This window comes from Podarcis cretensis (genome assembly GCF_951804945.1).
Source record: "Podarcis cretensis genome assembly, chromosome: 6".
NCBI lineage: Eukaryota > Metazoa > Chordata > Lepidosauria > Squamata > Lacertidae > Podarcis > Podarcis cretensis.
This window is the reverse complement of record NC_137175.1, coordinates 5,705,587-5,728,688: the sequence shown is the minus strand read 5'-3', so window position 1 is coordinate 5,728,688 and position 23,102 is coordinate 5,705,587. Positions and strand designations below refer to the sequence as shown.

Here is a 23,102-nt window from a genome sequence, read left to right as displayed (position 1 = left end):
CCCCGCGGGACTTATTTCACCCCGGCGAGAGCAGCGGCGGCCTCCCAAACCCACCCCCGCCCTCGCCGTGTCAAATAAGTCTCGGCTAGGTAGCTGGAGGAGGAGGGGGGGGGGAAGGAGGCCTGCGCCTGCGCAGAAGGGACCCGAGGCGCCCTGCGCGCGCGCCGCAGCCCAAGCTTCCCTCAGAGAGAGAGATATATATATATATAGACAAGCCAAGGCAGCCATTTCCCTTCAGACAACCCCCCCCCCGGGGAAAAACAAACAAAACCCACCTCCTCCTTCTCCTCACCCGCTCGGACGGAACCCGAGGCCGGGCGTCGGACGGCAAGCGGCTGAGGTAAGGCAGCCCCGACCCCCGCCTTCCGTCCAGTCCGTCAGGTCCCTGCGGAGCGTCAGGACGTGACGGCGGCGGCGGCGGCAGGAACGCTCGGCCGTCACCCTCCCCCCCCCCTTATCCGCCCCGCATTTCCCTCGCGCAGCCAGTGGCGCCAAGCGCGCGCGCGCGCGCCGGCCGCCCTCCTCCTCCTCGCGCTCGGCGGCGGCGGCGCCCCCCCCCCCACGCGCCTCTCGCGCTGCGCAGAGAGAGAGAGAGAGAGAGAGAGAGAGGAGGGGGGGCGGGGAGGAAACACGCGGTCCCGCGCGCGTGCCTGCAGTCGGCGTCGCGAGCCGGCATTGAAGGGCTGGACGGGGAGGGTTTCGTCGTCGCGGAGCCTTCCGCGGAAAGAGGAGGAGGAGGAGGGCTTCGAGTTTCTCCTCACTCCAGGGGGAAGGCTCGAGGGAGGCTCGTGCGCGCGCGCGCGCTGTTGCATATATATACACGCGCGTGCACGGTTTGCATATGCGCGCGTGGTGCGCGGGAGGCTCGCCTCTTTTTTTTTTTTTTTTTGCTTACTTGCCTGGAGCCCAAATATAAGTTCTTTTTTGTTTACGCTTTTCTTTCTTTAAAACAAACCAACCAGAAAACTTATACCGCGCTTTTCTCAATGGCAATTATTTCTTTAACGGAATTTGTATGCCGCTTCATGGTCCTCTCAATGTGGTTGGTTTGCAACAGTGATACAGTAGCCTGTTGCTGGCACTCAGCTGTGTCAGGAGTAGAGATGGGAAGGCCTGGGGGGGGGGGGAGAAACGCGGGAAAGATTGGATAATATTTAAAGAATACCCTAGAAAGTATTATGATAATGCAGATCTCCTGACAGATTTAGATTGAATCTTGAAGTAGAAGGAAACTATCAAAGTAAAATTTCTTTTGATAAGTAACAGAAAAGAATAATAATAATAATAAAGTGCATATAGATTAATAAGCTGTAAAAAGTACAGTGAGGTGAATCAGAAGTTAATGATATGTTGTTATTGTCTGTGTTTGTATGGGTTTTTTGTCCTGTTTGTGTTATATGTTAATTGTTTTGTAATAATTGTTTTGAGAAAAAAATTAAGGGAAAAAAAATGAGGAAACTGTTGGTACTGTTTTTCCTCCTTCTTTTTTTCCTTCTTCTGCTTATAGCCTCATAGCATGATATGGTGAGTCTGCAGCATATCTAAATGTTGTATACAGTCTCTTTCCCGTCTTCAAATGCACCCCATCTTGGCTCAGTGCTATAGTGCTGCAATTGTGGCTTTTAGTACCCCCAAAAAATCTTTAATAAAAAATATTTTTTAAAAAAGAAAACATCCTCCTTACTTTTACAGGGGACAAGAACCTCTTATGACTTGGGAACACATTGCTGATTTTCAACTTTGTTCATTGGCCGCTTACAGTTTACTCGTTTTGCTTTATTTCAGCCTTGCATATAAATCTCACATGGACACACAAACATTGCCGGATACATGGCTATATAGTGGTTTATTGTAAGAGGATTTCTAAAATGCTGTCTCATTTAAAAAGTAAGCGGTGTATAATAAAGTCATTAAAATATTGTAGAGCAGAGCAAATGACAAACAGTGAATCAAATTAATTTCCTAAAAGTGCTTGCCAAAACTATATGGGGATGTGCATGGTCTATGAAAAATCCAGGATTGTGTAAGGGCCTGAAACTGGATGTTGGTTAGTAGCAGGAGCCATGGTGTCTGTGTGTATAGCCAATGGTCAGGGATGACAGAAGTTACAGTCTACAACATCTGGAGTTCTCCATTCCTGCATTAAAGGATTAAAAGGGCTTTGGAGAGTCACTGCCAAAGTAGGCAGTACTGAACTACATAGTTCAGACCGAGGCTCTGACTTGGTGTAGGATAGTTTCATGTATTCAGCTTCAATGTCTTAACTCATCCGACAACCAGTGTACCTTGCTTCTCTGCCTCCATTGCATCCTTCAGTAGCTATCCAGCAGAGCTTTTCTGTGCGTTGCCTGGGGTATGTTAATATCTACTCCAGGGAATGGAGTTTTAGACCGTTCAGTTAAATGCCGGAGAACTGGATCCCAAGCAGATGGAACTCATCTAAGATGTGGGCTTTCACAGAAAGAGCCACTATGTGCTTGTTCTGTTGAGCCATCTTCCTCTTAAGTACCCTGTCCTTCTGAAATTGCACTGGATCTCGTTTCCAAGTGTGTAGTATGTGTGTGCGCTTCTGATTCCTTTTACATTCAGATGTAGAAAACCAAATATTCCGCTGGCCAGATCGGCAGAGCAATAACCTCTTCACTCTTTGGTTCTGTAACAGCAGAGTGAAGATTCCAGGAGGGGCTTTCCCCGCATTGTTGGTGCTTGCTTGCCATACGTGTCTTCCTGCGGATGGCAACCCCAGATGTGAGTGTTCACATGGAGGAGGTGGTGGTGGTAACAACTCCAGACAACATGGCTGACAGCAGTAACATGGAGGAGGTGAAAACGGTGCTAGTTACCACCAATCTCTCCCAGCACAGGTAAGCAAACGGTCATTATTTAGCCTCTGGGATGGCTAACGTTAGCGTTGTAAGCTGCTGCACACACCCTGTTCATTTCACTACAGTTTGGATGGAGGAAACACAGTTCAGAACGTATAACTGCATTTAAAGGAAACCCAAAGCAGCCTCAGATAAGATTTGCTCAGTTTATGTACAGCTTCACAAAAAAGGAGTTCGAAAGCAATTTATAGGGACAACAACATGTAATAAAAACGCATTAAAACTAAACAAATATAGTTCATTCACAAAAATCACCCAACAACATAAAATTGGGGGGGGGGTGGATAGATCTCTGCATGCTGTACATATCACAGTGAATTGATTTTTGTTACTAAAGGGAGCAAGGAGAACCTCTTCATGAAACCTCTAGCATCAGGGTGTGGCACCTAATCTGGCTAGAGAGCTGGACAGTTTCCTTCACTCCCTCTGCCTCCAACCTGTGATTACCCGATGTCACAGTGACTTAAAAGCATAGAATTGTAGAGTTGGAAGGACCACAAGGGCCATCTGGTCCAACTCCCTGCAGTGCAGGAATCTTTCACCCAATGTGGGGCTTGAACCCACAACTCGTGAGATTCGGAGTCTCATGCTCTCAGGTGCCTGAACGGGTCTTGCGGAGCACTTTGCAAGGGGTTTTTGCAGGCACTGCTGATTGACGGTGCTTGAAGCACTCTTTCTGCTGAGCCAGGTCTTTTACCTGCCCCACACCTGAGGTCAAAGGGCATGTGGGGGTGACTTGCCTGAAGTGGCCTCCTCCATGGACTGGAAGTTCCCCACCCTCGCTTTAGAGAAGGCTTTTAGCAGGCATGTGCATCTAATGTTTGAAAACGGAAAGAAATTGAACCATGGCCATGGTCAACCATGGCCATTTCTAGCGTGCTGAATTTACCATTGTGAAATGGGAAGGAACACTCTTGAGGTCAGCAATATATGTCAAGTTAAGGCTGATGACAGCTATACCCAAATCCAAGAGTGGAGGGTTTGTGTTCTCCAACCCCACACCTCTTGGTAGTGAAAGTGAAACAAGTAGAAGAAGGGTCTGCTCTGTTAGTCAGGCTACTAGTCCTTAGATCAGGCTTGGTTAATCCAAAGGCTTCATCCTGCCTGCCAATCACAGGAACTAATGCTGTACACCGTTTTTCCTTTCTGTTTGAGGAGGGCTCTGAAGCCACAGTAGTTTACTAGGCTACATACCATTTAACCTGTAGTTCTTACTGTAATTCCTTCTATGTTGTCCTTTGCTTGGGAAAGAAACGTTTCTAGTGATCAGTAAAAGTAATTTCAGGAGTGGAGGCAAGCCTGCTGCTTCCGTGGTGCTTGTTTCCATCATCCTGCCTGCTTGATGAAACCTCCTGTGGGGGGAAACTTTTGGAGCATGACTCCCATGCAAAAAAAATCTGAGCAGTGCTTCCACCCACGAGTTTTGTCATGGAAACCAGCTGTGCAAACAGTTTTTTGATGGTAGGATTAGGTGGATCTGCCTGAGTAATTGCCAACTCCCTGGAAGAACAGAGCAGCACTGCCTATGCTAGAAGAAATGATATTATTGGGTGTCATGTGGAGAGCTTGAGATGTGCTAAATGAATTAAGATCCGTTCCTCTGCCTGGATCTATAAACTCTACTGAGATGCCTCTAGATTCTAGGATGTTTAGCAGAAACAGAACACACATCTTTTAAAAAGGTGACAACTATGAAATTGTTGTTAAATACTTAAAGATTGGGTCCTCAGGTTTCAGAAGCTACTTCCAGTTCTGCATTTCTAAGCTTTGCAGGAGTGCTTTAATCCCTTACAACTGCTTTTCCTTTGTGCTTAATATTGTTTTTGTTATTCTAAAGCAGCAATGCTGCAGCAAGCAAAGGCTACAGCAGCTCAGACAGCTGCTTGTGGCTGCAAAGCCAAACAGGAAGTATGTGACTGTTGCCATGGAAACAAAGGGGCAGTCCATTCTGTACTGAGCACCGGATGTTAGCTCAGTGTGTGTGTCATATGACCTGTACAGGATGTACATGGGTGGAGTTTGGAGTTTCTCTCTGTTTGTTGAACAGAGCAGACATGTTTTCTCTGTACTGAAGTGAAAGACAGGAATAAAGACAATGTAGATTCATTTCTGTCTGAGTCTGATTCCCCTCCCTGGGGATATGCAGGGAGCAGGGAGAAGAGAAGCAGTTGGTGTGTTTTTCTCACAGCCTGAGAAAAATCGCCGGAACGGACCTCGTGTGTTTTTACTGCCGGGAGTCGCCGGAGGGAGGTCAAAAGAATTCAGCCGGTGCCTCGAGAGATAGGCACATACCTCTGACCGAGCCTGAATTCTGACATTGGTAGCAGAGGATGGTTGCTACGATCCATGGGAGTCTGCATCAAGGAGACTGTATTCATCCCTCTCCATGGAAGCCTGAGATGGATGCTGATTCTCTGCAGCTAGAAGCTGACCAGAAGAAGCTGAAAGCCAAGCTACGGAGCCCAGGTATGAGATTTTCGGGCTTAAGAGTGTGAATGCAGATGGATTAATTCTCTGCTTCATGGGAGCAACGTTTGGGAAAAACAGCTCCGAGAGAGAAGAGTCTGCATTCCAAACATTCCTGTGGTTTTTCCTGTCCAAGGAAAGGAATGTGGTTGCTTAGCAACGCAAGATAAGGGCTGGAAGTCAGGCTATGCCCAGATAGGCACAAACAGCTCGTGTTTTGACTAGCCCTTACAAAGGAATTGTGAAAAGGGACTTTCCAAGCCGCCAGTGTTATTGCTGCCAGGTGCACAGAGTGTAAACAAGCCAGCTATTGGATTTTAGAGGCTTGTGTTTGAGAGTCAATGCAAGGACTCAAAATGGATGTCAAGAAGGAAGGCCTGCCTTCTCCACCCCTTTTGACCAGTGACAATTATGCATCTTGGTCTATTAAGATGAAGGCCTTGCTGCAGAATCAGAGACTGTTTAGGGTGATTGAGAACCCCATCCCTGCAGCACCAACGCGTGCTTGGGAGTCACAGGATGTGAAGGCCAGAACCGCTATGATTCTGTGCGTGTCAGACTCTCAGCTTATTCATATACAAGTTTTACCGCACGCGAAAGATGTTTGGGACACGCTGAGAAGGACACATCAGAGAGATGCAGGTTCTTCAGCGTTGCTGTATTTTGAAAAGCTGACTAACCTGAGGCTTGCGCCTGATGGAGATGTTCAAGCGCACCTGACGGAAATGAAATTTCTGCGTCAGCAGATGGTGGAACGCAATTTCCATCTGCAGGAGGAAGTGTTTTGCTTCATGGTGATCAACAGCCTGAATCGGACTTACAAAACGGTTGCCAGTCAGCTGGGGTCCCTCCCAGCGCAAGATCTAACGTCGGACAGGGTCTTTGCCGTGGTTCTGAACGAACATGACAGACTTGCCGCCCTGGAAGTCAAGGACAGGGGGAGGGAAGAACGGAGTTCTAACACCCCCACTGCTGTAGCTACTGGAGGAGACGCCGTAGCTTTGAACGTTGTCCGATGCCACAATTGTGGACAGACTGGGCATCCTCAGCGGTACTGCAGGAAGCCACGTCAGAACAAAGGAGCCAAGGGAAGCTCCACGAAGTCTGAGGCGTCAGGCAGAAGTCATGCCAAGTCACAGGCGAAGCCTGCAAAGGCTTTGATGTCCCTAAAAGCCACACCACAAGTGGGGAATTCCTTCGTTTTAGACACGGGAGCGACGGTTCACATGACCCATCGCAGGGATTTGTTTTCGTCATTTAAGAAGCAAAGCTTCGTTGTACAACAAGCCAACGGTCAAGAGCTGGAAGCCACCGGAATTGGGACTGTGTATCTTAAAAGTCTGAACTTGACTATAAACAATGTTTATTTGGTTCCAGAGTTGAAGTACAATCTGCTCAGCGTTTCGCAGATTGCCAAGAAGGGACTAAAACTGTCCTATGATGATCAACACTGCGAGATCTACAAAGATGGAGAGTTGTATCTTTCTGCCAAAGAGAAAGATGGACTGTATTTGTTGACTTTTGATCAAAGTGATTACATGGAATGTAATTCTTGTGATTCTAACATGATTTCTTTTGCAGGTGTAGCTGAAAAGAACGCCAAGCAGGTCACCTCAAGGGTCGACAGGGCGTTTCAGCGGGTGTATGCTGATGTGATTGGTCCTTTAGCACCATCTAGAGGCAATGCAAAGTATTACCTAATATGTGTTGATTCTTTTACAGGTTTTGTCTGGATTTATCTTTTGGAGAGACCGAAAGAAGCCTTAGAAAGGTTTAAAGAGTTTTGTGACAAGGTTAAAAATATGCATGATGCTGACATAGATTGTCTTTGCACAGATGAGAAGCCAATTTTTCTTTTACAGGATTTCCAGAGGTTCCTGAAGAAGAAAGGGATAAGACACAAAATTGCAGCTTCCGAAGAAGCTTGGAACAGATGTGTCTGTGTTAGAGTGAACAAAGAATTGCAAAAGGGAATGGAAGCGCAATTGCTTAGTTCACATCTGCCACATGAGTACTGGGCTGAGTCGCTAATGTCATATTGTTACACGTGGTTGAGAAAGGTTTCAAAAGACTTGGGATGTTCTCCTTTTGAGAAACTGTTCCACAGAAAACCTTCTGTTGCCCATTTCAAGGTTTTTGGGTCTCATGTGAGGACAGAAGCTCCAGGTGGAGTAAAGAATGCCAGAGGCATTTTTGTGGGTTATGAAAAGGGTCTCTACAGAGTAATTTTGTCTGAATCTGGTAAGGTGATTCTCACAAAATTTCTAGAGAGTGCTCCTGAACAGGAGCGAGTGATTGTTCACACATTTCCCACAGGTGATGATGATGATTCTGATGATGATGATGATGATGATGAGTTTGATCTTATTGAGTTCAGTAGTACTGATGATGACAGCGATAGCTCAGACAGCTCAGTTGTCACAGTCATTGAGAAGAAATCTCACACAATGACTAGACCCTCAGAAGAGGAGGATGAACCACTGATTAAGCTTAGTACTGGTTCTTCAGAGAGTTCAGAGGCTGAACCAGAAAGCAAGGGAGAGCAGCACCTCTTACGTAGGTCTGAGAGAGCAACGAAGGGTGTACCACCCAAGAGGTATTCAAAGGAGTTTGCCAACCAAGCTATTGCATGTGTTGCTGTTGTAAACGACCAAGGTCAAATTGAAGCTGTGTCTGAGTCAGAGACAAAGGCACAACAGAGAGTTGTTAACCAAGGTAATGCAGAAGCACTCATTCCTTGGAAGTCACACAACCAGAGAGGTACATTGGTAAAACCAGTGGCGGGTAGTTCCAAGGATGGAACTGAAACAACAGGGGAGTGTTATAAGTATAACAACTGTTTGTTTTCTTCTCTGGATGACGCTTTGCTCGCAGCACGCATTGATACTTTAGGGGGAGTATGTTATTCTAAAGCAGCAATGCTGCAGCAAGCAAAGGCTACAGCAGCTCAGACAGCTGCTTGTGGCTGCAAAGCCAAACAGGAAGTATGTGACTGTTGCCATGGAAACAAAGGGGCAGTCCATTCTGTACTGAGCACCGGATGTTAGCTCAGTGTGTGTGTCATATGACCTGTACAGGATGTACATGGGTGGAGTTTGGAGTTTCTCTCTGTTTGTTGAACAGAGCAGACATGTTTTCTCTGTACTGAAGTGAAAGACAGGAATAAAGACAATGTAGATTCATTTCTGTCTGAGTCTGATTCCCCTCCCTGGGGATATGCAGGGAGCAGGGAGAAGAGAAGCAGTTGGTGTGTTTTTCTCACAGCCTGAGAAAAATCGCCGGAACGGACCTCGTGTGTTTTTACTGCCGGGAGTCGCCGGAGGGAGGTCAAAAGAATTCAGCCGGTGCCTCGAGAGATAGGCACATACCTCTGACCGAGCCTGAATTCTGACAGTTTTAACCATATGAATCAGTGGGTTGCAGTCTTGAAATTGCTGCACTGTGTACAACTTTGTTTTTCCAGGGGAAAACAACTTCCTACTTAAGGGGAAGAGCTGCATTTTTGTGTATTACAGCTGGAATTGCTCTGGAGTCATTCTCCAGAGCAAACCTTACCATAGCACGGGCAGCTTCCCCATTTCTTTTTAACTGTTTGTGTCTTTATTTCTTGCTAGCAATGACCTAAATGAAGACACCCTGGAGACGGAAAATGCAGCCTCTGCAGCCGCTGCTGCTTTTACAGCCTCTGCACATTTGAAAGAAGCCTTGTTAGGTAAGTGGGGTGAGTAACAGAGGCTTGCCTCTTTTGTATCACAGACACTTGCATTAGCAGGTAGCATTGCCAGGGGAAAGGCTCAAGAGCACTTAGGCTGAGGGGTTTCCAGCTCTTGTTTCCAGCTCCTAGAATGAGCATTCTGAGGTTGGGGAAACTGCTGGGAATCTGTCCTTTCCCGAAGGACAGTGGGCTTCAGTGTTCTTAAATAGAAGACCACTAATGTATGGGAGGGACGCGGGTGGTGCTGTGGGCTAAACCACAGAGCCTAGGACTTGCCGATTGGAAGGTCGGCGGTTCGAATCCCCGTGACGGGATGAGTTCCCATTGCCTGGTCCCAGCTCCTGCCAACCTAGCAGTTCGAAAGCACGTCAAAGTGCAAGTAGATAAATAGGTACCACTCTGGCGGGAAGGTAAACAGCGGTTACGTGCGCTGCTCTGGTTTGCCAGAAGCGGCTTAGTTATGCCGGCCACCTGACCCGGAAGCTGTACACCGGCTCCCTCGGCCAATAAAGCGAGAAGAGCGCCGCAACTCCAGAGTCGGCCACGACTGGACCTAATGGTCAGGGGTCCCTTTACCTTTAATGTATGGGAAAGTCACATAGGTCAAGAACAGGACAGGGAGCCTGTGGCTCCCCAGATCTTGGACTCCAGATCCCATCAGCTCCAGCCAGCATATTCAGGGATGATGGGAACTGTAGCCTAACAACATCTAGAGGGATCTCCCCAGCCTTGATGGAGGCAGTAACTTTGTTCCTGGCCACTGTCTGTCACCATTTGCCTATTTTATAGGTATGCATTCAGGGGGAGGGGGGAATTAAGGAGCCAGTGTTGTGTCCAGGTGCTGAAGACCAGCAACCCTGGCTCAAGATATTCACCAGTAGGACAAGGGCAGACTTGAGATGGCTGCGGTGGGTTCCGTCCTGAGGTGCGGTTTTCGAGGAGCCCTGGCGTTGCCCCAGCAAGAGCGGGCCTGGAGCTCTGGCGCCGACCAGCTGGGCGAGCTGGGCAAAGGTGCTGGGAAGGGCGGCGGCGGAGGCGGCGCCGTCCGTGAAGCTGGCGGGGCCTTTGGGAAGCGGGAAGCCGCCATGGAGGAGCACTACTTCAGGGAGAAAGAGAGAGAACAATTGGCAGAATTGAAAAAACATCATGAAGATGAAATACAACATCAGAAGAAAGAAATAGAGCGCCTGCAGAAGGAAATTGAACGTCATAAGTACAAGCTCAAGAAGCTTACTGATGATGATTAAGTAAATTCCGTCCTTATTGGTGTGAGATGTATCTGGCATTGCTTTAAAAATGGTGTCTGCCGACATCCAAGGTCTTGCTCTTATCACAGTGTGAAATAAACAACTCACTCTCAAAAAAAAAAAAAAGATATTCACCAGTAGTTTTCCTTCCTATTCCACGGCTCCCTTCCTCCTCTTATATTGTTACACCTCACTGCCTGTTTTCCCTCACTACTCCTTTATTCTGCAAAAGTGCAGAATGGTCCAACTTTTTCCCAGGTGCCCCATGCAAACCCCTAAACAGTAGGGGTTCCCCCAACCCTCTCCATCAGGTTTGGGGAGGCCACGGTGGCAGCAATGGCAATGATGTCCCATCATGCAAGTGGAAATCCCTGTGCTGATGGAGTGCAGTGGTTGAATGCCACCCTTTGACCCCCTTGCCGCCTCAGAGGTTTATGCCCCATATCTCTCTGGCTTGAGAGCTTGCGTATTCTTAAACCAATCAAAGTTGGCTCAGTCAGAGTTACCACTTTTCCTGTTGCAGGACAGGTAGAATGCTAAAAATAGAGAGGCCTATTAGGAAAAAAGCAGTGTGTGTGTGTGTGTGTTTTTAATTCAGGTATCTATGTGGCGCTGTGGGTTAAAGCCTCAGCGCCTAGGACTTGCCGATCGAAAGGTCGGCGGTTCGAATCCCTGCGGCGGGGTGCGCTCCCGCTGCTCGGTCCCAGCGCCTGCCAACCTAGCAGTTCGAAAGCACCTCCGGGTACAAGTAGATAAATAGGGACCGCTTACCAGCGGGAAGGTAAACGGCGTTTCCGTGTGCGGCTCTGGCTCTGGCCAGAGCAGCGATGTCACGCTGGCCACGTGACCCGGAAGTGTCTCCGGACAGCGCTGGCCCCTGGCCTCTTGAGTGAGATGGGCGCACAACCCCAGAGTCTGGCAAGACTGGCCCGTACGGGCAGGGGTACCTTTACCTTTTTACCTATCTATGTCTTTACAATTACTACTTTCACCACTGGTGAAATTTAGATTGTTAGCTGCTCAGGACATAGAAAAGTATCTCCACGTTCATTGGTTGTACCCTATGATTCTATGTAAATAACTTGATAATTGTAATGTATCTCATTTACAGAAGCAGTTAATCAGGCTGGTGCTCAGTAATAAATACTTTTTCATCCTGTTTTCAGTTTTCCTTTCAACTGTATTCCAAACTTCATTTGCCAACCAGCAATCCGTGGTTGTAACCTTTTCAAAAATTTTATCTTTCATGATCCCTCTCCCTGAAGTGAAGATGGCTGAAGGTGATGATTGTGTGGAAGCTGAGATCGTTTATCCCATCACCTGTGGAGATAGCAAAGCCAATCTAATATGGAGGAAGTTTGTTTGCCCCGGTATCAACGTGAAATGTGTCCAGGTGAGATGGTTTTATATCCTGTAATGTGTAAGATTTCCTTTCTCTAATCTTACGTATTTCTTGTAAAAGCACACAGATCCCAGCCACGTGGTAACATCATCTAAATTTTTAAAAAATGAGATGGGAAGGGAAGAGAAATTGGGAGAAGAAAAAGATTGCACGTGTCTAGGTGGCACAAAAAGGTTTATAAAAGGAATTACAGCAAAATACCTTTAGAATAATTAACCTATACCACAACATGTCTCTCTTCCCTCCAGTATGACAACCATTTGATAAGTCCCAAGGAATTTGTCCATTTGGCTGGCAAGTCCACTTTGAAGGACTGGAAGAGGGCAATCCGGATGAATGGGATCATGCTAAGGTTAGCCTGTTTGTGAGAGTGCCTGTGTGTGTGTGTGTGTGCCTGCCTGCAGACGCAGAACTGAAACGTATCTTTGGGGCATGTGTGTGTTCCACCGCCTCTTGCCTTAGGGAGGCAGAATTCACAAGGCCCTAACCTATGCCATCTGGTATCTAAATGAGGTGTCCATTGGGTGTGTCTCCTAGGTTGGCTTTATTGAAATGCATTTCGGTACAGCTATGAAGCACGAACATGCAACTGTTGTGAGTTTTCAGGGTGTTTTAAATAATAATAAAGCTGAGATGGACGTTCACGTTGGTTTTGTGTGTTTTAGGAAGATCATGGATTCAGGGAAGCTGGATTTTTACGAGCATACGAAAGTTTGTTCCAATACCTGCCGAAGCACTAAAATCGACCTGACCGGAGCCAGAGTGCCCCTAACAAGCCAGACGTCAACAGAATACATACCTCTCACGCCAGCCTCTGCAGATGGTAATGTGAACTGCATTCCACTAGGCCACAAATTCTACCACTGGTTATGTTGGCTGGAGCTGATGGGGGTTGTTGTCTGGGAGCATCTGGTGGTCCACCAATTGAGACCCTGATAAGGCTTGCTGTACCTATGTTAGAATGATACAGAAGAGGAATATCCTTGTTGTGTCTCCTTTTGTCACGGTTGCACTGTTGTGATCTTGCCAGCCTTGCTGGGGGGGGGGAGCAATAACAGCCCAGTAGAGGGTGGGTGATGAGGCTGTTTCCCTGTGCTGTTTTGAATTAACCGGCTGGTTCTTGGTTGCAATCTTCTACTAGAACTGGAAGAGACTCAAATATTTCTGTGGTCATCAATACAGTCAGCAACCCATTCATTCCATTGTCCCTGCTGAGCAACCCATGCTTTTCAGCTTCTGGGATATCATACTTAAGAGGACAGATGTTTCACAGAAGGCTGCCTGCAGAGCAAACATCTCTGATCATTACTCATTTGTGTGTGTGTGTGTGTGTGTGTCCTATCCTATCTCCCAAAGAATATACCGTATTTTTTGCTCTATAAGACGCACTTTCCCCCTCCTAAAAAGTAAGGGGGGATGAGTGTGCGTCTTATGGAGCGAATGCAGGCGGGAGGCTCTGCTCAGCGCTCCCTTTAAAGAGCCGTGTGGTGCGTGTGTGCGGCTCTTCAGGGGATAAAGTGCATCTTATGGTCTGCTGCGTCTTATAGAGCGAAAAATACGGTATCCCTCTTTGAACACCCTACAGGTTTGTTAGGCTGAGAGACAGTAACTTTCCCAAGACCACTTAGTAAGCCTCCCTGCAGAGCAAGCTGTTGAACCCAGGTCTCCTTTATTCGAGTGTTGCATGCTACCCCACTACATCACACTGGCTTTCAACTCAGCCAAGGGAGTACAGTCATACTTCGGCTCCCGAACACCTTGGGAGTCAGAACATTCCGGCTCCCAAACAATCGAAAACTGGAAGTGAGTGTTCCAGTTTTCAAACATTCTTTTGGAAGCCGAACGTCCAATGGGGCTTCCGATTGACTGCAGGCGCTTCCTGCAGCCAATCAGAAGCCGTTCTTTGGTTTCTGAACATTTCAGAAGTCAAACGGACGTCCGGAACAGATTCCATTCGACTTCTGAGGTATGATTGTATGGGGAAAGCCAGAAAGACCTTGGCATTGGTAGCCAGTCTTCCTAGGGGCAGGTTGGTACTCACTTGGAAGCTGGCAGTATACATGCTTTGCATGTGGGTTCAATTCACCAACCCCTCCATTCAAGGAGGTGTGCCAGCTGAAGTAACCAGTTCTAGGCTAAATGAACCAATGGTCTGACCTGGTATAAGGCAGTTCCGTATTTTCCTACACCAGTGGGGCCATAGCTCTGTAGAACACATGCTTTGAATACGTGAGGTCCAAGTTTCCATCCCTGGCATGAGTGCTGGGAAAGATTTCTGCCCGAGACCTTGGTGAACTCATTGTAATAGAGTAGCAGGTGGACCTCTGGGCTGAGTACAAGCAGTTATGTGAATTTGCCTGTGTACACATGTATGTGTGTTTAATTTTAATACTTCCATAGAAGTATAAACAGCCACCAGACACTTGGTGAAGCTCCAAAGGGTGTCTTCCTATGTTGATAGTTTATTTCTGATTCTAAGTATGGGGATCAACCAAGCTCTATTGAACAACAAAAACACCAATATTGGGACCCAACTCCATGGTGCCCAGCCTTGAAACTTGCTGACTGATCTGATGCTAGTCATGGTTCCCTAGCTTGGGGTTGTCATGATGAAAAAATGGAATCTCGTCGTGATTTGTGATTCCAGGGTGGTTTATCAAATAAACAACTTTGAAGCCTATTTGGCATTAGATGGCATATGAATTAATAAATAACAATAGCAATAATAAAAATCCAGCCCCTACAAACAGAATGCTAAGATCTTGAGAATTTTGTTTGAAATTTGTGCTAGGTTTAGAAATGCAGGAGAGATGTCTCTTTGGTTTTGTCTGGCAATTGTACCGAATTTGTAGAAAAACCTAACACAACTACAAACCAAGATAAAGCAATAGAAAAATGGCTGTATCTTGGAAGGGCACGTCTTGACTTGTTTTGCCAGCATGCCGACCAAAAAGTGGTTTTGTTGATGATTTCTGAATGTTGATTTTGTTTCAATCACAGTAAATGGGTCTCCTGCCACAATCACCATAGAAACGTGTGATGACTCCATGGACTGGACCACTGCTATTGGAGGTGATTTTCACATGCAGAGCGTTCCTGTGGCCTGGCCTCAGCCCACTACATCTTCTGTGCCACCACTTCTGTTCCGTATTGGCTGCCTAAATCTGAAAGGCTTGTGCGAAGGAAGTTGCATGTAGGTTGCCAGCTGTGTGGCACTGCCATCTCTATGCATAAGGCCATGCCTCAGTGGCAGAGCACACACCTCGCGCACAAAAGGCCCCAGATTCTGTCCCTGGCATCTCCAGACAGGGTTGGAAAAGACCCCTGTCTGAAACTCTAGACTGCAACTGGGGCAGTGGTCTGATTCAGTGTAAGCCACTGATTCTGATGCTTTATCCGTGATTCCATTCATCTATTCGTGTAACACTGTCTTGCCTTTGGCGTGCTGGTAGTAACATACTTAGGAATAACTTGTTTTACTGGTCCAACTTTTGCCGATGAAAGAGGCTGCATAACTTGGGAACTTGCGTATTCTTAAACCGTTCGACGTTGGCTCAGTCAGAGTTACCACATTACCTGTCCTGCATTAATGGCAGCTTGTTTTTGTAGCAGATTCTGCTGTAAAAACTGTTCTTGGAATCTACCACTTCAGACCGCAGGTGAGCAGTTGCATAATTTAAAACTTCCCTGCATGTGAAATAACACCTGCAGAACTCAGAAAGAAGAGTTCTGTTTGGCATGCAAGTTTTCTATTCGTAGGGAATGGGGAGAGGAATTAAAACATGACACTCCTCCTTTAATCTGAAGTGGTAGACTCCAAGAACTGTTTTACTATGTGACCTCTTGCTTGTGTGGTATCACTGCAAGGCTGCTCTTTGGCAAATGTTATGTTCCCGGGTGAGTCTATCAAACAGTCAGTCAGCTTCATTTCCCCTGCCGCTTTGCAGGTTTTTCAGGATTCTCTCACTTTCTTCCAGATGATACATTTACATTTTGGCGAGGTCTAAAGGAAGCTGGTCTTTTGGAAGAGGTGATTACCGAGTTCCACGCGGAGCTCATGGAGACCATGAAGGGCCTGCAGCAGAGGATTCAGGAGCCCCCCTTGCAACTCAGCGGTAAGTTGTTGTTGTTTAGTCGTTTAGTCGTGTCCGCCTCTTCATGACCCCCCGGACCAGAGCACGCCAGGCACTTCTGTCTTCCACTGCTTCCCGCAGTTTGGTCAAACTCATGCTGGTAGCTTCGAGAACACTATCCAACCACCTCGTCCTCTGTCGTCCCCTTCTCCTTGTGCCCTCCATCTTTCCCAACATCAGGGTCTTTTCCAGGGAGTCTTCTCTTCTCATGAGGTGGCCAAAGTCTTGGAGCCTCAGCTTCACTATCTGTCCTTCCAGTGAGCACTCAGGGCTGATTTCCTTCAGAATGGAGAGGTTTGATCTTCTTGCAGTCCATGGGACTCTCAAGAGTCTCCTTCAGCACCATAATTCAAAAGCATCAATTCTTCGGCGATCAGCCTTCTTTATGGTCCAGCTTTCACTGGCTTGCAAATAAATGGTTTTGTCTTTTTAAGTCTCCTTGTTTATAGATCACTTGCATTGCTAGCACATCTAAGGAGCGCAGGGAGTTAAAGGTAGTGCTGGCAGTATTGGGAAGCTTGGTTTGTAACCAGCGTTTTGGGCTTTGAGGTGTTTCTTTTTTATTTTAGCATTTGCTATGCACTTTCTGACTTAATAATACAGGTATTAGGAAGTTGATGGAAGAAGATTCTACTCACAGCGTTTAAGGGTTTGTGTGTTACCTGCTTCTGTAGCTGGTGAGTGGTGCAGGATTTGGCATGCTGATTTTTCTCAGCTTTCACTTAACAATAAATCTACTAGTTCTCATGGTTCCAAAGAACGATATCTTCTATAAATTGAAATAACAGGGGCGTCTTGCATATGGCTCCAGGTAGGTGGGATACAGAGCTTTAGTGACCTGCCCTGTGTCTTGTTCTTTTTTCTATACAGTAATTGCTATTATTTTCCCACCAGTCCATGCCTTTTGCTGCAATTTCCTGCCTCCTTAGTCAATAACCAAAACTACAGTATTCCAAATTCGTTCGTAACCTGATTCTGGGATGCAAAATGTATCATGATGATGGTGATGTATCAATGCAGTTAGTGCAACTTACTCTGTGTGCAAAGCTCAGAATTTGCATGGTTTGGTGGCAGAGTACAAACAGCTGTATATATCACCAGATGGAGGTGCATCATAAAAATCGTACCTCCTTTTACTTTACTAAACATTCATTGCTGATACTGGAGGAAATAGCTTTAAATAACATAAGCACCACTGGAAAGTATTATATCATGCCATTAGGGATCTGGGAATTATGGGTGGGCTGGGGTTGCTGTTTTATGCTGTTTTAATTGAGTTTTATTGGAACGCGGGTGGCGCTGTGGTCTAAACCACAGAGCCTAGGACTTGCTGATCAGAAGGGCTGCGGTTCGAATCCCTGCAACGGGGTGAGCTCCCGTTGCTCAGTCCCTGCTCCTGCCAACCTAGCAGTATGAAAGCACGTCAGAGAGCAAGTAGATAAATACGTACCCCTCCGGCGGGAAGGTAAACAGCATTTCCATGCGCTGCTGTGGTTTCGCCAGCGGCTTACTCATGCTGACCACATGACCCGGAAGCTGTACGCTGGCTCCCTCGGCCAATAAAGCGAGATGAGCGCTGCAACCCCAGAGTCATCCACAACTGGACCTAACCATCAGGGGTCCCTTTACCTTTACCTAATTGAGTTTTAATATGTTGCTGCTCACCCTGGGACCTTTACATGAAGGATGAATGAGAAACACAATTAACAATAATAATGAGTGTGTATGACACTTTATAGAACATCATAAGCAGAAGAAAATGATTCGGGTCCCTGCTCCATAGAGCTTGCAACTTAAAGGCAAATGGAGTGACAATTACTTAGTCTTCAATGGGTTGAGGAAATGGGAGTTTAAATCTTGATAAATAAAAATTCCAGCATTGTGATCCACTTCTTCCTTCCCTCTCCCATCTCTACAATAAGAAAAACAATGGGTTTCTTTTAAAAAAAAACCCATTAATGTGCTTTTCTCCAGTGTCATCAGCCATGATGTTTTTAACCTGTAGCTTTTTTTTTTTTTTCAGATGCTGTCTTGCTCAACAATACAGTCCAGAACTTTGGTATGCTGGACCTGGTGAAGAAAGTTTTAGCCAGTCACAAGTGCCAAATGGACCGTTCCCGAGAGCAGTATACGCGAGATTTGGCAGGTACAGTTCCTTAGTCCCAGATGCTGCAGTTCCATTATCAACTCTATTGAAACCGCCACAGGACTTTCTGTTGCCAGAATCGTGGAATGTAGTACAGTACTAGTGAAAAGACAACATGGTATTGAGGGTTTGCACATGCCAGCATCGGCATCCATAAGTTGTGTCAGCATCTGATTCCCTACATCTGCCATCTACATGGGAAGAGCGGCAGCCACGTCCTCCTTGGGGTTATGCACAGGTTCCACATGGCTTGTAGGAACTGAGGGGAAAGTAGCACTCATGTCCTGAGAAATGCTATAAACTGGCTATTGCCATTTCCTTGTCGTAGAGGCAGTCCCATTGCGCAGAAAAGCATTCCCTTTCATCTTGTCTGAAATGCATGGATGTGATACTTTCTCTTCTGCACATGTCCCCCACTGCGGTATTTCACAGCTCAATCTAGTGTGACCTGTACTAACGTCTCGGCCCCTTTTGAACAGCAAGGTTAAAAAAAAAAGCACAGCCCTGAATGCCAGTTGCCCTTCAGAACGTGTTTGTTGGTCACCTAGGAATCTCCTCCTGCACAGCCCGATGATGGCACAACAAACATACAGTTGTCACTGGTTTGTTGTGCAGGCTCCAGATGTGCCCCTCCTTAAGTGTTACCTAGAATGCACATGTGTCGCTAGCTTACCGGGTGCCTGTGATGTCATTGGTGAAAAGTCGGCTCCGTTTCCCCTCCACTGCTGTACCCTGTTGCAATTATCACACCAGTACTTGGCCTGCAGAGAGGACTCTTGCAGGGGAATTCTTCAATTCAGGTTTTTCCTGTTAACCTCAGCTTGACTCACTAAGCAGGGGCTTCTCTAGACCTTACCTGGAGACTTGTCCATTTTGTCTCCTGAGCTGAAGCACACATCACCCCTCCTAAAACAATGATGATTGCAAGGATAGAGAGAGAAATAGCAACACAGCTATTTCTTCCCACGGCAGGGCTACCTTCCCTTCTGTTTTCCATTTAGTGTGGCCTGTGTGTTTCAGGTACGGCTGGGTTGTGGTGAGATGGGGAGGCCCAGCCAGATGGGCAGGGTATAAATAATAATAAATTATTATGGTTCAATTCAGACCATGGAGTTCCAGGTTCAAATCCCCTCTCAGCAGTGAAGCTCACTGGGCCATTCACATGCATTCTGCCTGTCCTGCCTCATATGGTTGTTATGAGGATAAACTGGAGAAGAGGATGGAGGAGGAACGGTGAAATACAACTGCATATTAATGGAGGGGTGTTGAAAAACAATGGCAGTTAATTCATAAATTGCTTGGATAAGCCTGTAGAAAACTCAGAGCGTTGAGACAAGTGTGACTCTAGTTTAGGCACCACATTTGTTCAGCAATACTTTTTTACCCCAACTTGAAGAGAAAACACTTCAGCTTTCTAGTTCTTGAACTGGCAGCTGTAGATCGGGGTGGAGGGGGGGTATACTTCACCATAGGTGCTGCTGCAGCATGTTCTGCTTAAAACATTTTTCACATCAAAGCCACCTTACAGTCATGCCTCATGTTACGTCTGCTTCAGGTTACGTTCTTTCAGGTTACGTCCAGCAGCGACCTGGAAGTGCTGGAAAGGGTTACTTCCAGGTTTCGCCACTCACGCATGCGCAGTAGCGCAAAATGACGTCACACACATGCGCAGAAGTGGCAAATCACAACCCGCGCAGGCACGCCGCTGTGGGTTGCATTCTTTTCATGTTGCAAACGGGCCTCTGGAATGGATCCCGTTCGCAACCAGAGGTACCACTGTACACTGTACAGTGGTACCTCAGGTTAAGAACTTAATTCGTTCCAGAGGTCCGTTCTTAACCTGAAGCACCACTTTAGCTAATGGGGCCTCCCGCTGCCACCACACGATTTCTGTTCTCATCTTGAAGCAAAGTTCTTAACCCGAGGTACTATTTCTGGGTTAGCGGAGTCTGTAACCTGAAGCGTCTGTAACCCAAGGTACCACTGTATTTTAAAGCAATCCTTGCCATGCCATACCACAGTTGCTGTGTCATTTAAGAAGAAGAGGCCAGCCTCTGTTCCTGGCTGTTTGGACTTGGTGGGTGCCCTTGCTTATCTGCTGCCCTTTCTCTCTCTCTCTCTCTCTCTCTCTCTCTCTCTCTTCCTCCAGCTTTGGAGCAGCAGTGCGATGAGCATCGGAAGAGAGCGAAGGAGCTGAAGCACAAATCGCAGCACCTCAACAACGTGCTGATGACCCTGACGCCAGTCTCCATCCCGTCCCCTCTGAAACGCCCCAGACTGACCCGAGCCACCTCGGGGCCTCCCGCCATCACCTCCCAGCTCCTGACTCAGTCGGCACAGATCGCCCTTGCGCCAGGGATGCCGGTCACGCAACTGGCGAACCTGCCCATAGGCAAAGTGGTCTCCGCCCTCCCAGCATCTGCTCTTGGGAAGACCACGGCACAGGTGACCTCTGCTGGCTCCCCGGCTTCTCCACTGCTGGGCGGATACACTGTCCTGGCCTCTGCGGGCTCGACTTTTCCCAACGCCGTTGAAATACACCCAGATGCTTCCAACCTCACGGTCCTGAGCACCGCGGCCATACAGGATGGCAGCACTGTGTTGAAGGTGGTGAGCCCCTTCCAGCTGCTCACCCTGCCAGGACTGGGCACGGCCATTCAGAACGTTACGCAAATGTCTCCCAGCGGGAGCACCATCATGACTGTGCCATCCAGCATTGTTGAGGGCACCACAGCCAATGAAGACCACACAACCATCGAGGTCACCACAGTGGGGGAGGAGCCTGAGCAGAAATGAAGTGGAGACTTTGACCCACCTTCCGAGGTGTGCTCTGGGCTCACACGGCTGTCCCTCTGAGGAGGAGGAGGAGGAGGATGAAGGGAAGGGGGCACTGGGCGTAGAGAAACGGAGGCAAGATCGGCTAATGGGAGGATAGTGAGGTTGGGATCCTAGAACAAAGAGAGGTGTGGATGGGTGGACACCAGGCGAGAGAGAGATCACTGTTCCACGGGAACCATTAAAAGCTACAGCCCTTCCATCCTCGGCTTGTTAGCGCTGTACCATATCTGGCCACCCCCAGCTGGAACAAGGAGCATGTTCAGAGAGATGGAGGTAGGCGAGACAAGGAGGAGGAAAGCTTTCCAGAAATTACAGGGCACGCAGCCAGAAGGACCTTTTCTGGGTTCAGGCTGGGCTGTGTGTTGCGTCATGCTCGTGACTGGCTGCTTCTCTGTCATGTGGGGGAGAGCGGCTGAGAAGACCAGGGCTCTGGCAGGTGGACTCGGGCTTGCTTGCATTTGCTCATTTCTAAATGCAGTGGCGGGCACAGCCCTGATCTGCCCATATTACTGGTTGGGATAAAATTGCAAGGTGAGCCTCAGGACCTGGGGTATTCAGCAGGAGGGTTTGCATGCAGAGCCGGCAGAAATCCATTTGCATAGGAAAGCCCACAACCTCCAAGGCGTATGGGCCTCTTTGTATACTTCATTCGAACACCACACCTTCCAGTCCTTCCTGCTATGAGGCAGGTGCACAGGGGCTGTCATTCTGCTGAATGTTGAATGCCTGAGCTGCTTCCATGTCAGCGGAGGGCTGATTCCATGTCCACTTGCCCTGCCGGCTGCTGCTTCCAGTGAGCCTTATCCCCTGTGCACAAGCACCTCAGGCCGCTGTATCGTCCTTGAAAAGGGCATTTTAGCCAAAAGGGTGTGCAGCGGGAAAGGAGAACAAAAATGTTTAGCTCCTGAGCCAGCTTTGGATTGCTCCAACTGGCTTGAGGGACTGATAACAAGGCAGTATTTTTAAAAAAGAACCAGCAAAGAAGTGCTTGTGAGGGAGACATGCTGCTGCCAAGGTAATGGGTTCTTGTACTGAGGCTTTGTTGAGAGCAGCAAATGCAGAGTTCTTGAATAACCTATTAAATATTTTTGAAAGCATACCCTGTGGTTTATTGGCTGTCTTTGTCTTACACCTGCATCTGGAAGGAAGCCTTGCCGGTTCCTGCAAATGGGCTTGAGAGCAAGTTGTCAGATTTTTGCTCCGTTTATAAAGTCAGGCAAGAGGGTTTTTGTGTGTGTGAAACCAGTTAGATTATTCCAAGGCTTTAATCTTCATTGCAGGCAAATGAAGTCAACAGTAAAATAAAAGGTGAGCAGTAAAGCAGCTCAAAGCTCTAGCTAGCCTAGGCAAGTCTTTAAAAGAAATCTCAGACTTGTAAGGAACAAGGATCACTCAATATTGTTTGAAAGCTGGTTTTCCATCACTTGCTATTGGGCATGAGACGTTTTACCCTGCAGATCAGAACAAAGGAGATGCTGCAGGAACTGCGTCCTTCATGTGCGTTCGGACTCTGGTTACTCACGTTTGCCATGTAAGGTAGCTGGTGGTTTGACACCACAGGAAGTAGGAGACGACCACCAGTTTCCCCCTTTGGTAGGTAAAGGGAAAAAGGTAAAGGACCCCTGAACGGTTAAGTCCAATCAAAGGTGTCTATGGGGTTGCAGCACTCATCTCACTTTAAGGCCGAGGGAGCTGGCGTTTGTCCACAGACAGCTTTCCAGGTCATGTGGCCAGCATGTCTAAACCGCTTCTGGTGCAACTGGACACTGACAGAAGCCAGAGTGCACGGAAACGCCGTTTACCTTTCCACCACATCGGTACCTATTTATCTACTTGCACGAATATGCTTTCAAACTGCCAGGTTGGCAGGAGCTGGGACAGAGCAACGAGAGCTCACTCCGTTACGCAGATTCGAATCGGCTCCATGGTTTAGATCACAGCCCCACCTTCGTACCTTCCCCCTTGGAACCCACTCCTGAAAACAGCGTTTTAGAGCTAGTTACCTGATCAAACCTATTCCAGTTTCCTTAAGAAATGTCCTCAGAGAGCTGCAGAGATGCCCACTGCTATAACAATACGCAGACTTTGTATTTTTGGTCAACCCAAGATGGAAAACGTCACTCTGTCTGTTAACCTGCTCCTTATGTAGAGACCCAAGAGATTGCTTTCTGAAACCATTGTTCTCTCAAGAAAGCAGGTGCATCCCAGCAGAAATGGTTCAGTTTCGTTTGAGTAATAGCTTCATAACACACAAAGTGGCCCTATATGCC

The 23,102-nt window shown here is 47.5% G+C and overlaps 1 protein-coding gene and 1 pseudogene across 4 annotated transcripts; both read left to right on the top strand.

Annotated features, from left to right (window-relative positions):
• The first annotated feature begins 203 nt into the window (after window positions 1–203).
• GMEB2 (glucocorticoid modulatory element binding protein 2) lies at window positions 204–21,931 on the top strand. 3 transcript variants are annotated; one of them, XM_079979453.1, is made up of 10 exons: window positions 204–340; window positions 2,663–2,864; window positions 8,966–9,063; window positions 11,579–11,706; window positions 11,964–12,067; window positions 12,381–12,538; window positions 14,716–14,787; window positions 15,693–15,830; window positions 17,872–17,994; window positions 20,144–21,931. In XM_079979453.1, the coding sequence occupies exons 2-10, from the start codon at window positions 2,734–2,736 to the stop codon at window positions 20,788–20,790; spliced, it is 1,599 nt and encodes a 532-aa protein (XP_079835579.1). In that variant the 5' UTR covers window positions 204–340; window positions 2,663–2,733; the 3' UTR covers window positions 20,791–21,931. The 3 variants fall into 3 exon arrangements, with proteins under 3 accessions (XP_079835579.1, XP_079835580.1, XP_079835581.1); XM_079979454.1 differs by lacking the exon at window positions 204–340 and having other exon boundaries at window positions 2,429–2,864; XM_079979455.1 differs by lacking the exons at window positions 204–340; window positions 2,663–2,864 and having other exon boundaries at window positions 11,584–11,706.
• On the top strand, window positions 9,933–10,439 carry LOC307218006 (ATPase inhibitor, mitochondrial pseudogene; annotated as a pseudogene). Its single transcript has one exon. The product of its transcript is annotated as an ATPase inhibitor, mitochondrial pseudogene (transcript).
• Window positions 21,932–23,102: the final 1,171 nt, after the last annotated feature.